The sequence below is a fragment of the Anabas testudineus genome, chromosome 3 (assembly GCF_900324465.2).
Source record: "Anabas testudineus chromosome 3, fAnaTes1.2, whole genome shotgun sequence".
Lineage (NCBI taxonomy): Eukaryota > Metazoa > Chordata > Actinopteri > Anabantiformes > Anabantidae > Anabas > Anabas testudineus.
The window spans coordinates 21,625,534-21,642,709 of NC_046612.1; the positions used below are offsets into that span (position 1 = coordinate 21,625,534).

Sequence of the window (17,176 nt, forward strand, 5' to 3'; positions counted from 1 at the left end):
GCAGTGCTGCCATGGTAACTGGTTGCTGGGTTACCCTCACTTCCCGTGTTACTAAAAAGATGTCCGTGAGAAAACAAATACTAAAATAGTTTCCCTGGCTAAGTCTGGGTTTAGCTGGTTTAAAACCAAGATTATCACTCATTTTAACCCTATCTATAATCTATAACTTAACCTATCTATAACCCTATCTATATATACAATGCCTTGTAGGAAAATGTTTGTATTTCAAATGGTATTTCACAGTGTTTTATAAATGTTATACACACACACATATGCAACAGAAAAATGAATGGCCTCATTTACACAACAGTCTGCGTAGACACTAGCAGCCTGAACTATGGTCAGTCACATAGAGCTTAGAGATGTGGGCACAGTCTATTTTCCAGAAACCCAGCTGAACTACTGTAGTTATGTCACAACACTCACATCACAATACACAACATAGACAGACACTGGATAGGCCTACAGTATCCAAGTACACGGCTGGTGTTTTATGTAACTGGTGCACAAACATTGTCCTCAGACAGAAGTTTTATTACAATCAGGCCACAGTGAACCATTAGTGGGTAACACGACAAAACACTGACGCAAGCTGACAGAGTACTGGATTTGTAAAGGTGCAAATTACACATAATAGTAGAGTTCTGTACATAATTAAAACAAGCACAAGTAATTACTTGTACCTGAACATGTGAACATCGTATTTGGATTTGTTCTCTCGTCCTGTTTTGTATTTCAGATAAAATTGGTGTAATGTCGAGGAAATGGATTGTTCTCATGATGAGCACAAAAACAACGACAAGGGATCTTTCTCACAGTGGACATTTTTTTTTCACTGCAGGAAGAGGCGCAGGTTGCAACCACTAAGACTAATGATAGCTCTGCTCATTCAGCCACTGTAGTGACTCGCTTGCTTGCTTTCTCAGATATCTCAAATCTATTCTATGCAAATTCTTTTTCGCCATTAGCCTCATGTTCACTATATCATCAGACACCCAGGTACCCTGACTGAGTATCTTGCCCTTACTGTGTCCACACTTTTAATGCTCCTTCTCTGCTCTATTTACAACACCAGTCCAGTGGACTAAACCAAACAATTTCAGTCTGTAAGCACACAGAAGACAAAATATGATCAGATGGATTGTGAAGTATATTTTGAGGCTTTTTAGTCTGGCAGTAATAAGTGGTTGCTCAGAGAACACAAGTTGAGATGCATCAAAGGGACATCCCCCACACTGCCTGTCACAGCCTATTCATGAAGTACAAGCCGACACATATTATGGGAGGTGATCATCAGCAGTTTGTATAACAGGCCAGGCTGAGTACAATGTAGATTCCAGCTGTGCATATATAAATGTATAAAACTATTTAGCTTTGTTTCGTATAGCTTAGATGCTCACCAAAAGACAACAAAAAGTGACCTTCCTATATTTGTCACTATATTTGTCACCTTTCATCTGCATCTCAAGTGTCCTTGTCCTTGTCTCTGGTATGTATTCATTCATTATTTTTACACTACTTCTCTCACCCTCTTCCCTCCGAATTGTCTTGTTAAGCAATCCTTGTAAATAAAAGTTTGCCACACACAACATTTGGACCATAAATGTGGACCATAAAAATAGAAGCAAAATTAAACATAGTGTAGGTTAACTGGGCCAGCATTGCTGATTTGTTGGCAGCAGCACAGCATGACCTCTGCCTTGAGTGATGGAGGACATGTAGCTGTAGAAACAGTGACATAAATTGTAAACACATTCACTTGTTAAAAATATCAGTGTAGAAATACATTAATAGGTGATGTGCATACTGTCAATCTGCTGCTTTCTACCATCTGGCAGTGAGTGAGTGAGTGCATGTGTGTGTGAGAGACAGAGGGAGAGGGTGCACAGAGTTTTTTTTTTTTTTTTTTTTTTTGCTGTCAGTCAGTCCATTTATCAAGCATTTTCTGTTTTTGTTTACCAACTGGAGCTGAAAAGATTTATGCCATGTCACAACCAGAGGCAAAATAGATTACTTGACAGCTCTGGGTTAATTATTTCAAGCTTCATTTTATTATTTTTGCAACACCCTGTGCATAAGAGCGATTTTAGCTAAGAGAGAACAACTGGGTTAAGTGTAACGTGTTCACACATGACAGGTACGAGGTTCAAGTAGGTTTAGTGTGCTCCATTTCCCCCCATAACATGAGTATGAATGGTTTCTTTAATAACCAGGTCAATGTCCAAACGGATCTGTGATAAGCTTGCAGATAACAATACAGCACAAAATGAAAATCAAGAATCATAAATCAAGATCTCTGTTTAGTTCAAATCTATGTGAATTACAGTAACACACAGCAAAGCCTTGCTCTATTTGCAGTGTTGGCTACAAAAGAAGGGGGTTGTAAATATTTCCTCACAGGTTTCCCAACAATCATCCTCCATTTTTTGCAGCAGCCTATGGCTCAAATATGAAAGTAGGAAACAAAACATGAAGGGGAAAACAGATTGGTTGTTGAGGCCACTTCCATCTGCCATGTAGCAATCTGCTTTGCAAATACAAAAAGAGGGAGGCTGAAAAGGACTGCGCTCAAAAATGATTTGTTAAAATTGTTGTAGATTCCTGCTTTGTTAGCCTTCTGTGTGTCCTGCCTAAAGCAACAATTACTGCACCTATGCAAGTGGTAAGGCAGGTTTTAACAATGCAACTCTTACATCTATGCTACCTCAAGGAGAACTGGATGTTTGACTGAATGGAGGTGGGAGGTCCCTTGCATTTTGAACCTCTGTTGCTCACATAACTGCTGATGTCACGAATTAGGGTGTTTTTGTAAAAGGGACAGAACTAGTCTATAGCCATGTTAGCAGTCTGAAGCTACTAGAATACTTTGGTTACTTATGTACTTCTTTACTTATGGTTACCAATGGCCTGACATGTGGAAGTGGTGTGCAATACCATGTGCAGGTTCCACTTACAGGTGCCATCATTGCTTCCTGGATAACATCACACAGATTTTCATCTTAATCCTGCTGGTTGAATGTTGGCAAATCTAATTTGGCAAGGAAAATTAAAGCCTGAGTTGTGATGCTAGAAAATTCCTGAAAACTGTTTATTTGCCCTGGAACTGATGAATGGACTTTTTTCTGATAAGAAACTAAATGCCTCCAGATTATTTGTTGGCAGTCTCTTGCTTACCCCTCACTACCCCCATGTTGCATTGTACACAAACTGTAGCACTGTATGGCATGTGGTGCAGGGAATGAGTCAGACTGCCCACCAGCTGCGAGTCTGGCTTGACAGTGGGGAGGAGTAAAGATATTTCATGCAGGGCTGGTAACAGCCAACAACGCTGGTGTGGGTGATTTACAGGGTTATTAGGACGGAGGCCAACAACAAGCTACAAAAAGGGTCAGGGGGTATTAGTCTGCAGAGAAGTACTGAAATTACTGTAATTATAATCATTCCTGCTGAACACCTACATATGCTCTTGTGCTCCAAATCAACATAAGTAAAACCGGTACTTCTAGAAATGAACTCCTTCTGGAGATCCCAGTGGATACCTAAAACATGTTTACTTTCCTTTTTTCCCCACTACTGAGCAAATGAGGTCAGGTTTAGACTTTTTTAGTCTTTGTAAAAAACATATAGATATATATATTATATATTATAGACAGAGAAACAGAGAAACAGAGAGAACATGACACTGGCAGAATGAGTCGTGTTGGATTAATAATCAACCTTTTCAACGCCTGAACTCAATCATCATATCTACTCCTCGTGTGTTGTCTCTTTCTTCAGGTGCATGTCCCAGTTGCTCCTGCGTGCACGGAAAGCCAATTATCCAATTAGCAGCGTTAGGGAAGGGGTTGTCCTTGGCACGGCATTTTCCCAATTAGGATGGGACACGTGAATGTGTGCCTCTACTTAGAGACTTGTAAACGGGGCGTTCATGTCTTAACAGAGAAATCGTGACACTCTGTGTGAAAAAAAACGACAAAGAAATATGCACGCCTTGGTGAACGCCTTCATGCGCTGCCTCTCCTTCCTCTTGCCCCCTTCTTGGCTTTGTGTCAGCTTTTGCTTGTGGGTTGGGAATGAGTGCGAAGAGACGCTGTCGCGGCCCAATCCGAGAGCTCGTTTCAAAAGCAGAAAGCTTCTTACATATGAGGAAGTAGCAGCAGTAGCAGCAGCAGCGCTACTAGAAACACAAGGAGGCTGCTGCCCGTCGGTCTCACCAGGTCCAGGCTGCGTCTCTCTGGCTGCTACAAGCCCCGCTGTTCCTCAGGGCCCTCTGCCGGGTCGGATCTGGATCGGGGGTCTCTGGCGAGCCGTGGAGCGCGTCCTCGGAGCCCCCTGGGTCCTTCTCCGCCATCACTGGAGCCCGAAGAAGCCTCGAGCAGCTTTACGCGCCCCGTATCCTGTCTGTGCTTTCGAGTCGAGCAAGATTAAAACCTTCCAAGGAGGCGCTGCTGCTGCTGCTGCTGCTGCTGCTGCTGCTGCTGCTACAACCCAGGAAGAGAGGGCAGACTGTGGAAGCACCTTGACTTATTCGAGGAACATGAGCCGCTCCTCGGGGATCCCCAGTCCGAACCCAGCGGAGTGCGCCTCAGATGCGTCAGCGGAGCAGGGCATCGATGAGGTAATCACCGTGGATCAGCACTCGCAGGAGATGGGGACGGTGACGATAACAGTGGCCATTCAGGCGGCGGAGGACGAGGAACCGGAGGAGGTGTCCCACAATAATATTGACTTCCTTGGAGGCAGCTGTAGTGAGGACGAAATAGGAAGACATGACAAATCAAGGTTTGAGCCATTTGTCAGTTTCTGGAAATGCTTTTATATTTTATCAACAAGGCTTGAAGTAGACAAACAGTTCTCATGCACCTGAAACACTTTTTTAAAATGTGTTTTTGTTCAGTTAATGTGATTAAAGTGTGTTCCCCAAACACAAAGGCACATGCTGGAGTGAGTAAGGTTGGAGGGTGAGTGAAACCTTTTTCCTCATGACGTCAAGGTTATATAGACTGTCCAACCCCACCAGTCCATCTCTGCGTCTGCTTTTTTTTTTTTTTTTTTTTTAATGCAGTTTTGGCTCATAACTTCAGCTGGTGAATTGCCAGCCCATGAGCAGCTTGGGTATAGTTGGATTGTGTTGTATCACTGTATGAAAGCCAGTTGTGCAGAAAGATGCTGTTCAACACAAGACAGGTGAATCACAGCGACAACAAAAGGCTGTAAACATCACAATGTGCGAGGGGGAACAATAGGTGCTTTGAACAGGGAATGTAAATCCTCACAGGCGTACTAGAGGGATATTATTATCTCATGGGTGAGGCGGCATCTAAACACCTGTAGGCAGCATTTCTCTAAGACCAGACACCGAGAGAGAGAGATAAAGGATGGCACCTTCATTTTAACCTAATTCCCCTGCGTCATGGCCTGCTATTTTTATCCTCTGGCCTATAAGTTCCCTACTCCGACTATTTGCGCAAAGAGTGAGTCAGTGATAGTAAGGCCAAAAGAGAAAATACACCACTCTCACCATCCAGGCGTCTCAGTCTGTGTGCAGGTCACCCCTTACTGGCCTTCAGGTCGTAAAGGTTACTTTTGCAGACCTTTGCACGCTTTTTGCACAGGTTATCTTTTCAGACGACTAAGCATGATGGGAAGCTTGCATGCAACTTGGAGAGAAACTTGCAAATTGTCAGCTGTCTGTGCATGTGTGTGTGTGTGTGTGTGTGTGTGTGAGCTGCAACATTCCTTCAGAGACCCAAAATGCACTACTTATTAGTGTGTAAGTAAACTCGGCCTTCTGGGGAAAAAATAAAATCCAGCGCCTCCAAGTCTTTTTTCCTCTTGTGTACACCATACACAAGAAAGCGTAAGCATGTTGTAACTGCTATGTGAATAAACTGTGAGCTTGTGCCAGCTGTGCGGTCAGTCTGCTGGAAAGCTGTTGACTGAGGGTGTGTGAGGGAGGAGGCTGGAAGAGGTGATGAGTCATCCACAAAATTTCATTCAGACCCTCACTCTAATCTGCAAGGCTACCTGACGGTGCTGACTGATGCTTTACAGCTTCTCCTAGGTGTCAAAGATCAAATTGTGCCTAAATACCTCCACCTCACAGTGTTGGCACCAGTTCTTATACACTGTGTGAGGTTGATGTGATGAGCCACCATAGTGTGTGTGTGTGTGTGTGTGTGGGAGAGCTTGTGACTCTGCCCTTCAGATGGAGAGGTCTTGGCAGTTTTGGAATTGGTGGGACACTGTGATGTCGAGGTCTGGCACTGAGACATGGTGACAGTGGCAAGAAGAAATGCAGCTTCTGAACAGGGTGTAGCAAACAGTCCATCTCTTTTTCAGTCCAGTGCTTAGATGACAGTGTATTCCTGCCAACAACTTGTAAGCCTCCGGCTTATTGTATTCAAGTGAAATGTGTAACAGTTGTGTTGTCGGTAATTCAGAAGATGTAACATTCTGCTGTTTGAGCGATGCTCTACAGAAAGAGTCTCATGTTGTCTTCCCACACGCGCAGCGGGGCCGGGACCAGCGGAGGTGAGCTGGAGGAGGAGAGCTGGCAGCCCCCGGATTCGGAGCTCATCCAGAAGTTGGTCACTCAGATCGAGTACTACTTGTCCGATGAGAACCTGGAGCACGATGCCTTCCTGCTCAAACACGTCAGACGCAACAAGCTCGGGTTTGTCAGTGTCAAGTTGCTCACTTCATTCAAAAAGGTAAACATGGCTGCACAGCACTTGTCACACATAGGAAGTTATTGTCAATATGTGGCTGGAAATTGCAAACAAAGCCTTTGTATTAGTATAATGTACACAAAACCTGCTAAATACAGTAACCCACTGTTGGCTCATTGATATTCCTGACATACTAGTCAGCTGATACAATACAACCACAATCAGACCTGATGTTTAAACACTGACTAACATTTACAAATGAAGTGAAAGCATCACACAGGAAAAAGCAGTCTAAAAATAGGAACCTGGAAAAAGCTCCAAGCTTTGCCGTATTTAATTCCCACTGACATAGAGGCTTGTGGAAATTGAATCGCAACGACTGGTGATTGGGGATGCAGTGATCGTCTCACATTCATTCACAACAGCTGGTGCTACTTTAGGCTCGTGCATGCAAATTTGTTAGCTTGTGTTTAGTTCATCTTTTTTTTTCTGTTTATGCCACAAGTGAGTCCTTGCGCACATGCTCATTTTTAAAGTAAACAAGGATTCTAAAATGAGCTGTGACGCATTTTAAACATCAAGTGAAGTCAGATATTGGAGTCTGTTGAATACGTCATCAGCACAGTTATTGATTCTGGAAGCACAAGTGAAAGGAAGGGACGGAGGTAGAGATCAAATTGGTGACCTATATTATGAGATTTCTCACCTGAACCACTCAGCTTCTGACCCATGTAACGCAAACATTGTTTTGTTTTGTTTTTTGCAGGTGAAACACTTGACTCGTGACTGGAGAACAACTGCGTATGCTCTGCGACACTCAAAGATACTTGAGTTGAATGATGAGGGGCGTAAAGTACGGCGTAAATCTGCAGTTCCAGTCTTTGCCAGCGAATCACTGCCCAGCCGCATGCTGCTGCTAAGTGATCTGCAGAGGTGGCCAGAACTGGCCGCTCTCACAAAGGAAAATGGAAGCAGCGAGGGAGGTGCCACCCAGCAGGAGCAGCTGATGAAGCTGTTGCTGAAAGCGTTTGGAACATACGGTGCCATCGCCTCTGTGCGTGTCCTGAAGCCGGGGAAGGACCTGCCTGCTGACCTGAAGAGGCTGAGTGGCCGCTACACTCAGCTCGGCACTGAGGAATGCGCAATCGTGGAGTTTGAGGAGGTGGAGGCTGCCGTTAAAGCCAATGAAGCTGTGGGGAGCGAGGATGGAGGGGCCAGTTCACTGGGGTTGAAAGTGGTCCTGATTGGCACCAAGCCGCCCAAGAAGAAGGTACCCAAAGAACGGCCACGTGAGGAGGGAGGGATGCGCAAAAGTCGCTCGCTCAACAGCAGAGTACGAGAGCTACAGTACCACGGGGAGGACTCGGCCTGCAGCTCCTCAGAGACTGAGAGCACCCCTACATCCCCTAGGCTGGCCAGAAAGTCCCAATCCTGCAACAAGCTCAGCCCGACTACTGCAGGCATCAGCTTCCAGAACAATCACCTGAGTCCAAGTATGTCCCCACGTAACAGTCCCTGGTCGAGCCCCCGTGGCAGCCCCTGTCCTCAGCGCAAATCTCCTCATTCCCACAAGTCTCCCTTAGCCAGCGAGGGCAGACTGAGCCCAGAGCCCGGGCGCCGCTGGGCAGACTACTCGTCAGACAGTAGCCTCACCCCTTCAGGGAGCCCCTGGGTTCAGCGGCGTAAGCAGGTGGCATCTCAGGAGAGCAGCCCGGTCGGCAGCCCGATGATGGGTAGAAAGATCCAGAATGCTGATGGCCTGCCTCCGGGTGTGATGAGGCTCCCAAGGGGCCCCGACGGAACCCGCGGCTTTCACTGTGTCACTGTTGGAGAGAGGGGAAAGACAGCTGCTACTCAGACTTGATATGTTGGGACATCCCTATGCATTCCTTGCCCCCAGATGTAAAGTGATATATTGGAAATTTGAGCTGCTGGCCGTGTCGCTCAGCCCCCACCCCGCCCTTGAGACTGTGTAGATAGATTTTTTGTTCAGTTTGCAGTCCGTTCTATTTTTATACAATGTTTTGAGTTGAGTGATTTGACTAATGGAGATTTGAGTGAATGTAAGTTGGGTATTGCTTTGAGAGAAACCTTTACATATGCCATTGAAATGGACCACGTCACCTCCATTGCTGTTGAAACTTGTTCTAAGGGGTGGGTGGGAGAATTTCTTTTTTTTTTTTTTTTTTAACCGTCTTTTTTTCCTGTCTGTTTTGGATGTAAAAGCTCATATTGTCTGTGAATGGTGTTTATGTGCGTAAGTGGTGTAAGAGGCATAGGCACATGGGCCTGATAGAGATATCACCATATGCCTTTCCTGTATTTGTCTACTGTGAGTTCCATTTTTACATGCTCTTTAAACTGAGGCCATAATCGCTCCATTACCATAAAGGTTAAACCTGGACATGATATTTTTTTAGTTTTTATTTTTGCCTTTTTTAATTTCATTGTATTTCAATGTTTCTTTGGCACTTAGTTAGAGAGGGTCTCTTCTTGCCCTGTAAATGTTAATTTGTTTGGCAAGTAGCTTCTTCTTCTTCGTCTTCTTTTTTTTTTTTCTGCTTTCTTTTTTTGTTTGTTTTCTTTTATTAACTTTTATTTTTTTTATTTTCTTTCTGGGCATATGGTTCCATCAGTCTAATTTCACAATAAGGTTTGAGGGGGGTGTTCAGGTCAGACAGAAAAAGCACTCTTTTGTCCTTGCCTTTACATCTGAGCTGGGCTATTTGTACAGTGCAATTCCTATTGTACAAATAAATCACTGAAATTGCATTTGGCCTCATTTTCTTCTTTTGTTTGTGACACATCTCAGGGTGGCCGTGATCGTTTGCAACAACCACAGTCCGATCTTATTTTCAGTTTTTTTTTTTTTATTTCAATATGTAAGCAAGATTAAGTGAGAGAGCGTTGCCTTGCCAAGACTGTACAAGTGATTTCAGACTTGGAAAGCAGGACTGGCACATTAGTGTGTTTTAAAATGGGCTGCACAGATGGGAGGATGAAAAAAGAGTTGATGGTTTATAAGCTGTTATTAGCGTTATTAGCCATGTATGACGAGGAGGAATTTGACAAAACCCTTTTTACCGGTGAGGTATTTAAGTTGGCTGTATTCAAGTGTATGCAATACCAAGAAAACCAACTCCTCACTTAAAGTACGTATGTGACGGGCACATTTGATGACTGCAATTACAGCGTCAAATCGTCTTTGTCTGTGCCAGGTCTGCACATCTTGACATCCGCCATTTATCTATTGTCCGAGCTCTGTTGTGCTTATAGAGTGAACTGCAATTTTCAAGTCTTTCCACAGATTCTCGATTGGATTGAGGTTTGGTCTCTGGACACTGTCTTTGTTGTTTTGAACACATTCCTGTCTAGCTTTGGGCTTTTTGTTTCGGGGGGGGGGTTGTTTTCTTGCTGGGAAATAAAGCATCTCACACAGTTCTTTTGCACACTGCAACAAGATTTTTCTTTTGTGACTGGTCTATATTTTGCTGCCTTAACCTTTCCTTTCACAAGGTTTTCAGAGCCCGCTACGGAACAGCATGCCAACAGCGAAGCTGCCACCTCCAGGCTTGATGCTAGGGATAGTGTTTATGTACCGAGTGCTGAGTACGAGTTACAGTGAACAGTGGGCCTCAAAGAAATGGACAAAAGGCTCTGTTTTAGAAAACTGCCTTTCCTTTAGTTGTCATAGTCTCCCACACGCCTCCTCACAAACACTTCCCCAGATGTGAGCCATTTACAGCATTTGCACCTTTGTCACACACAATGTGTCCGTTTCAGAAACTATGGCTCCTTGAAGGTCCTCGGGTATCTTGGTGGCTCCTCACTAATGCCCTTGGCTGTCAATCAGTAATTTTTTTTGGACAGCTTTTGAGTAATGGAAATAATGAGGATATAAGTTTTCTATCGTTGCCAAGGTTGATACTTGATATTAAAATGAGAAGCAGCTATAGGGTTTTTCACATTTACAGTGGGTGTATGTATTTTTAAAATCTCTTATCACGCCATCATTACACAATTTTTAACTAATGGCATGCACACATCCAATCAATAGTTTTGTGGTTGATATTTTTTTAAATCATTAATTTAGGTCACATTGCAGATTTTTCTTTCCACTATATCAATAAATGCTCTTCTCAGCCGATTGCTCCATTGTGATTCACTGACAACAAAATGAAAAAGTCCAAGGGTGGAGAATACTTTTTATACTCACTGTTATATGTGCCATGTCCTCAGGTGGTCTCTAATGCTCCTTAGCAACCATCCGAGACTGAGAGAAAGGAGCACACAGTTGGATGCTCATAGAGTTGTTAGATGTTTGAATTCATGTGGTCGCAGCATTCTGCTCGTACACTTTTTGTTAGAAATGCTGTCTCCTGTAGGAGGGAGCATAATGGACAGGATGCGATCTGTTTGTTAGTTTTGGATACGGAGGGTCAGAAACGATGCTCCACGGCTCCAGAGCTGTGATGAGACTAAGTGGGATTGTGTAATAGAGGGATGAATAAACTTTTGTTCTCCTCTTTGCGTGATTAGCAATTCAAAATCAGGAAGTCGTGATACCATCTGTCTTCGACAGACAATATTTTTAGTTTGATTCCCAGTGACCATTCATTCAACACTGGCCGCAGCGAAGTTCTATATAATTATCATTACTTACAGCAAATGGAAGATCAAAAAGAGAGATAATAGCTAAGCTAGATATCACTCTGGTCATTATTTGTAATTGGGCAGTAGCCAGTGAGGTATGAATGAAAAGTGACTTAGTGCAGTCATTTAGTTATTTACCCAGACATAATTAGTAAGATATTGTCGTCACATTAAAGGTAAGAGTGAAACTTCCCAGCTTTGTTGTGTTGTAGGTGATACTTTGTCATGTTACTGTGTATTCACTGTTGTGTTTGGGCTAAACCAACATAATCTAATACGCATTTGAAATTCTATTACCATGTGAACAGTCTAAACCTTTTCATTAGTACATAGCCACACGGCGGGATTCAGAGAACATACTGTAGGTGAGCATTTCCAGTCTTCTCCTCAGCTCAGATTATACTGCATGACACACACTTGCATCAGTCTGTGGGAGGGAGCTGTAGTGGCTGTGAGTGGGCTGTGTCAAATTTGAGGAACTAGAAATAGGGTGGAGTAAATTTACAACGGCCTCAGACAAGCAGCCAATTGGAAAAGTCGACACAAAATAAGAACCTACTCGGAAGGTTTTTTTTTTTTTTACTTAACATTATGTAACACAATTACGAGATACCTAGATAAATTGTGGCATTACATAGTGCTGTTAGACAAACCCAGCTTAAGTGATTTACTTAAATAACTGTATAACTGTCACACTTATGTGAGTTGCCATGTGCTGCAGTCTGCTGCCTTGCTCCACAGCTCTAAAAGCAGCACCAGTTCAGAAAAGGAGTATTTCTTACTCAATACAGTACATTACCTTCCCACTCTCTCCTTCTGTCACATGCCTCTGGGTGAGCATGGGCTTCAGGCCACACTCGCTGCGTTTAATGTGAGGCAGAGCACAGACATCTGTGGAAAACGACCCCAGCTAATAATAGAGCTTTGGATTTGGACCAGAGGCTGCAGGGAGAACAGCAGTCAAGCAGAAGGTCCAAACACACAGCTCTGTCAAACAAAGCACCTGTGCTGCTTAAGTTCACTGTATTAAGAGGATGCTGACCTCTAACCTTAAAAAGGGTTGACATCCTCTACAATACTGACAAAGCAAGTGGTGATGATAATTCTATTATAATTCATGAATTGTAGAGCTGTAAAATTGGCTTCCAATGTATGGTTTCTCAACATGGAGTCAAGATTGTATTTAGCCTCTTCAATTGACTGTTATTCGTAAACCTGGCCAAACTGTGGCTTGAAACAATATGACTAAATAAAACTACTACACAGTAAGTGTAAGAGTAAGTCACTAATTACATAATTTAGCCGTGGTTCTTGTAGACTAGGTGTTTCACATTTTTATTTACACAACTTAAAAATAACATTTACAGTGTTACAACAAATTAAAATGACCTGATACTGAAACCATATTTACATCAACTGAGGGGTGAAACAATGTATGCTGCATGGTCTAAAGGAAAGATCTTAGTGATAGTACACAGATAATATTATTTTACAAGGGGATGATAAATTCATGGAACATTACAAACTGAATGTACAGGACATTTCCTAAGAGAGAAACCACAAGTGACTGCAGTTTGCTAGGGCAATGCATTTGTGTTGTGTTTCGATATTTATCATGTTCATACTGTTAAAGATTATTATCTGTGCATTTCTCAAAAATCAGGATACGTGACGGCAGCAATTACAGTTCTTCTGAAAGGCCAAAGTATCATTTCTGTAGCTCTTGGGGCCAACATTGTTACAGTTGTCATTTGCTCATGTTGCAGGATCAACAAACTGCAACACACAGTAACCGCTGAATTAATCTACTGGAACATCTTTACATGTATTATCTTCAGTATTGTCATGTTTTGTTTTATTATATAAAAACCTTTCAGCTTCTCTACTGAGTCTGCTGTCGCCATATAAAGCTCTGTAGCTATGGTTACAATTTGACCCCCCATTGACGCTTTTACCTTGCAATTTGGGAGGGGCAGCACACGGCTCAGAGTTGACAGAAGGTCTGTGAAAGCACGTCTCCACAGGAAACTGAACCTATCTATATATCCGCATGGTAGAGCCTGACCACCAATTAAATCAAACCAACCAGATAGACGTAATTACTGGCTCCTCATCCTCCTGCACAGCTCCATCTGCAGAAGCTGCAGAGTGATTGGGATTGATCTGACGGCTGTGTGGGTAGAGTCATCGTTGGTGTGATGAGGAAAACACTTCCTGTATGTTAGCAGATGGGATGAGGACATGCTGCACAGGGAGCTTCAGCAGGCAAACGTGCTAAGAACACAGCATCTCAGATGTTCGATCTTTGAGAGTGAAGCAGAAGAGGATGTAAACCATTCGGCCATGTCTCCAGACCTTCTCTTTAAATGTAGAGGGAACCGTCAGCAGGCCCCACGTAACCAACTCCTATTAGAAGCACATCTATCAAAGTCCAAATGCCCAGGCCTCCAAAGCTGAACAGTTTGCCCAGACCTTCTCTCCACTGGCCCAGATAAAACCGATCTGCTCCAAAACCACCAAGTGTAATGCTGTGGAAAGAGATCACAGAAAAAACAGATACAGTCAGAACTGCTATTGGAGCACACATCCCAATTGAAAAAAAGATTTTTAGCGAATCACTGAAAAAACTATCTAAACTCCAATGGTGGCAGGTTTACCTGAGTGCTAATGCTGTTGACCATTTGTATCCTCCAGTCCAGTTGCAAAACAAACGTTTCTGAAAACGTCTTTTACCTAAAGAAGGAAAAGACATTTAGTGGATATTAGTAAGGTGACTGTGATCCAAAACATTTCCAAAGTAAATAAGCTTGAAACTAAAGAAAGACAAAATAGCATGTCTAGAATTTAGAGTATATACATATTTCCCTCAACACATCTAACAATATATTAAAGACACAACATTTGACCAAACATCTGCAAAGGGTGAGTGGTCCAGTAAAATATTATATTTTAATTTTCATTCAGTCTGTAACAATGTACCTGAGATAGAGATCAAAGCATAAAATATCCTAAAAACCTGGCTTATCATAATGATAGTAAGAATTCCCTTTGAAGACTATTCATTAAGTGACTGAGAGCAGCTTTTGGAAAGAACTCTTCACTGACTCATCTTATTTCTCACAAATGACCTTGTTACATCCACAGTAACTATCAACAGCTTTTTTTTAGTATATTCCCCATTCATTTTTTCCATTTTCCCTTTATGTTGTAAGCACTTCATGTTGTATATAGCACTTGTCTTGTTGAACACAAGAGCCTTGCAAAAACCCTGCAGCTTTTACTGCAGGGCCTCAACCATACCTAAACAATGTACATGGTCAGAAACATCACAGGTGGCATTGTAGCGCTCGCGTGGGCAGGACACTGTCATGCAATTGGTGGAGTTTGAGCAGCGGTAATCAGATGGCTTCAGCTGCCAGCAGAACTGACAGGTGATGGTAAGGGAGAAGTTGGTTTGTTGTTGTCCTGAGTCTCCCTGAAAATATAAACACATCTGGTTATCACTAAAAAAAGATTCTGACGTTGAAGCTTGATGTTTGTTATGACTACTTCTATAACCAGCGACTATTTGTCTATTGGGCAACATTTGTGAAGAGGCACTGAGACTGCTTCCTTTTTCAGAGCTGGCACAAATGTTACAAGAACAATATGACTCTTTTTATCAATAAGCTAAACAAAGTATAGACTTAGAAACCTCTTCCAGTCTTCACTTAGAACAGCAGAAATCACAAAATCAATGGCTACTCACTATACAATGAACCCCTTTTTTGGTGTGACAAGTGAAGTTAGCTGGTCTTCCATAAGTGCAGTTGTACTGGTAATTGCACTGAATGCAATCAGCTGGTAGGCGTTTACACAAACCCCCACTGGGACACTTGGAAGTGTAGTTCTCATTATCCGTAGGAGACACTACAAAACAGGAAATATACAGTTACTGGCTTTCTATCATATCTTACTGAAATAAAATCTAATTTTGGTGCAAGTTAACTTGATCACTTTATGTCTAGGGTGAATAGTGTGTGGCAAAAAAAAGTGAGACTACAACTTTCTGAATTTCTTGCCAAATTAGGAAATAAGACATAAATGACTAACAATTTGTTCCCAACAAAAATGTTTTAAAGAGTCCTTGAGCAAGGCCATTTACTCCTAATTATTCTATTAATGCTACCTGCTGTCAGCAAAAGAAGATTGTTGTTATTTTGTTAAAAGCTCAATCATTTTTTTAAGCTTAGAAAAAGCAAGGGCAATACTATCTCTGACAGAGTTAGGTACAGAAATATTTTTTTCTGGCTGACAATATTTACAAAAAGCAAATTCAGAGTTTATCAGCCTTTGGACAGAGAGAAAATAAACGACTGACTGCATGACATCTACAGTAAGTACTTGCAGTAAGTAATGCAATCAGAGAAATGGCCTTGGCTACTATTATTACTATTAGTGTTATAATTACCTATAATTCTGCACATTAAGACAGAATCCCTGGGATATTAATTAAATGTTGTCATTGTGAAATTAGTTCTAGTAAGAGTGGGCATTAATAATATGCTGTAATAATAAATTACTGATTGATTTGTTTACCTGAGGATGAAGCCAGGACCGCAGGGCTGGTGATGGAAGGTCCGTGCTGGGCATCTCTAGTGTAGGGAGGCTCCTGACCAACATGAGGAGAGCTCAGATACCCTGACAGGAAACCAGAAAGGATTCAAACGACCAGAGCCAGGCTCAGTCTCCTACTGTGGACCGCGATTAAAACAACATCATACAGTTTCTACGATATATATGGAGCTGATCGTGGAAATATTTGCTGCATTACGAGACAAACACTTTGTTACTGAGTAACGTTAAATAATAGAAATCCACTAAAGCTATGTGATGGTAGCTTGAAGTTAGTACCTAACGTTAGCTTCATCCTAACACTTTAACAAATTGGCAGAGTTGCACAACTGGTACTTCTCATAAAGTGTCAATTACACACTATCCAAATCACCAAATGGAGCTGTTGTTAGATGAACAAGCAGCTGTTCCTGTGTTGTCATTGCTAACCAAGCTAGCTAGGTGTGCTAACGCTAGCTAACCAGCAAGGCTAGTACGATAACGACGCATTCGTTAGCCATGTGTGTACATGAACAAGCTTTGTGTAAATCTGTCAATGACCTCATAAACTTACCGTTCACACATTGTGAGACCAAGTCCATAAACAATACGATGATAATTCCGTAGGTTTTGAGGCACCGTCCTCGGTCCGGTCTCCATCTCTGACATATAGTAGCCATTGTTGCTTCAGTGCAAACCGGAGCTGCATTCACGCTATGCAGGGGTAAAATGACTTCAGCGATCCCTGCTCATCAGAGGCATTTGTCCATGAACATGCGATAGAACTGAGTCTGAATACAAGACGTTCAGTTTATTATATATTGCAATAAAGTAAAAACATTTTACAGTAATCTGAAAATAGCTAAATTACTGTTTTTTTTTACGCCGGCATTTTTTCTATCCAGTATGTTATAGCTGAATTATTCACATTTATGGTGACGTCAAAATGAAATTAGTTGTTAAAATAGAGTACATCACCAAAACAATGTGCAACACTACATGAAGTTTATATCTGTCGTATTTCCCACGCATGTGAACACACCACAGCTAGCAGCAGAACTTCCTGGTCTTCGTGTGGCCACGCCCACTAACATCCACCATAGTATGTATGCGAGTATATCCAGTTTATAATCTCCAAACACAAACAACATTGAGTCTTATTAAAGTTTTTTTTTCTGATCTCTAATTTCACAATTTAACATTTAATCAGCTATTTCTAGGTCTGGGTGTTGTGCTCTCATTAGCCCCATAGCACTCGT

The 17,176-nt window shown here is 42.3% G+C and overlaps 2 protein-coding genes across 2 annotated transcripts; one reads left to right on the forward strand and one right to left on the reverse strand.

Annotated features, from left to right (window-relative positions):
- The first annotated feature begins 1,968 nt into the window (after window positions 1-1,968).
- On the forward strand, window positions 1,969-9,436 carry larp6a (La ribonucleoprotein 6, translational regulator a). The gene is made up of 3 exons (XM_026379122.1): window positions 1,969-4,782; window positions 6,515-6,713; window positions 7,438-9,436. The coding sequence occupies exons 1-3, from the start codon at window positions 3,983-3,985 to the stop codon at window positions 8,533-8,535; spliced, it is 2,097 nt and encodes a 698-aa protein (XP_026234907.1). The 5' UTR covers window positions 1,969-3,982; the 3' UTR covers window positions 8,536-9,436.
- Window positions 9,437-12,640: 3,204 nt separating this feature from the next.
- tm2d3 (TM2 domain containing 3) lies at window positions 12,641-16,930 on the reverse strand. The gene is made up of 6 exons (XM_026379114.1): window positions 16,492-16,930; window positions 15,903-16,004; window positions 15,073-15,233; window positions 14,625-14,799; window positions 13,982-14,057; window positions 12,641-13,852 (listed from the first exon to the last, which is right to left on the reverse strand). The coding sequence occupies exons 1-6, from the start codon at window positions 16,595-16,597 to the stop codon at window positions 13,687-13,689; spliced, it is 786 nt and encodes a 261-aa protein (XP_026234899.1). The 5' UTR covers window positions 16,598-16,930; the 3' UTR covers window positions 12,641-13,686.
- Between the last annotated feature and the right edge of the window lie 246 nt (window positions 16,931-17,176).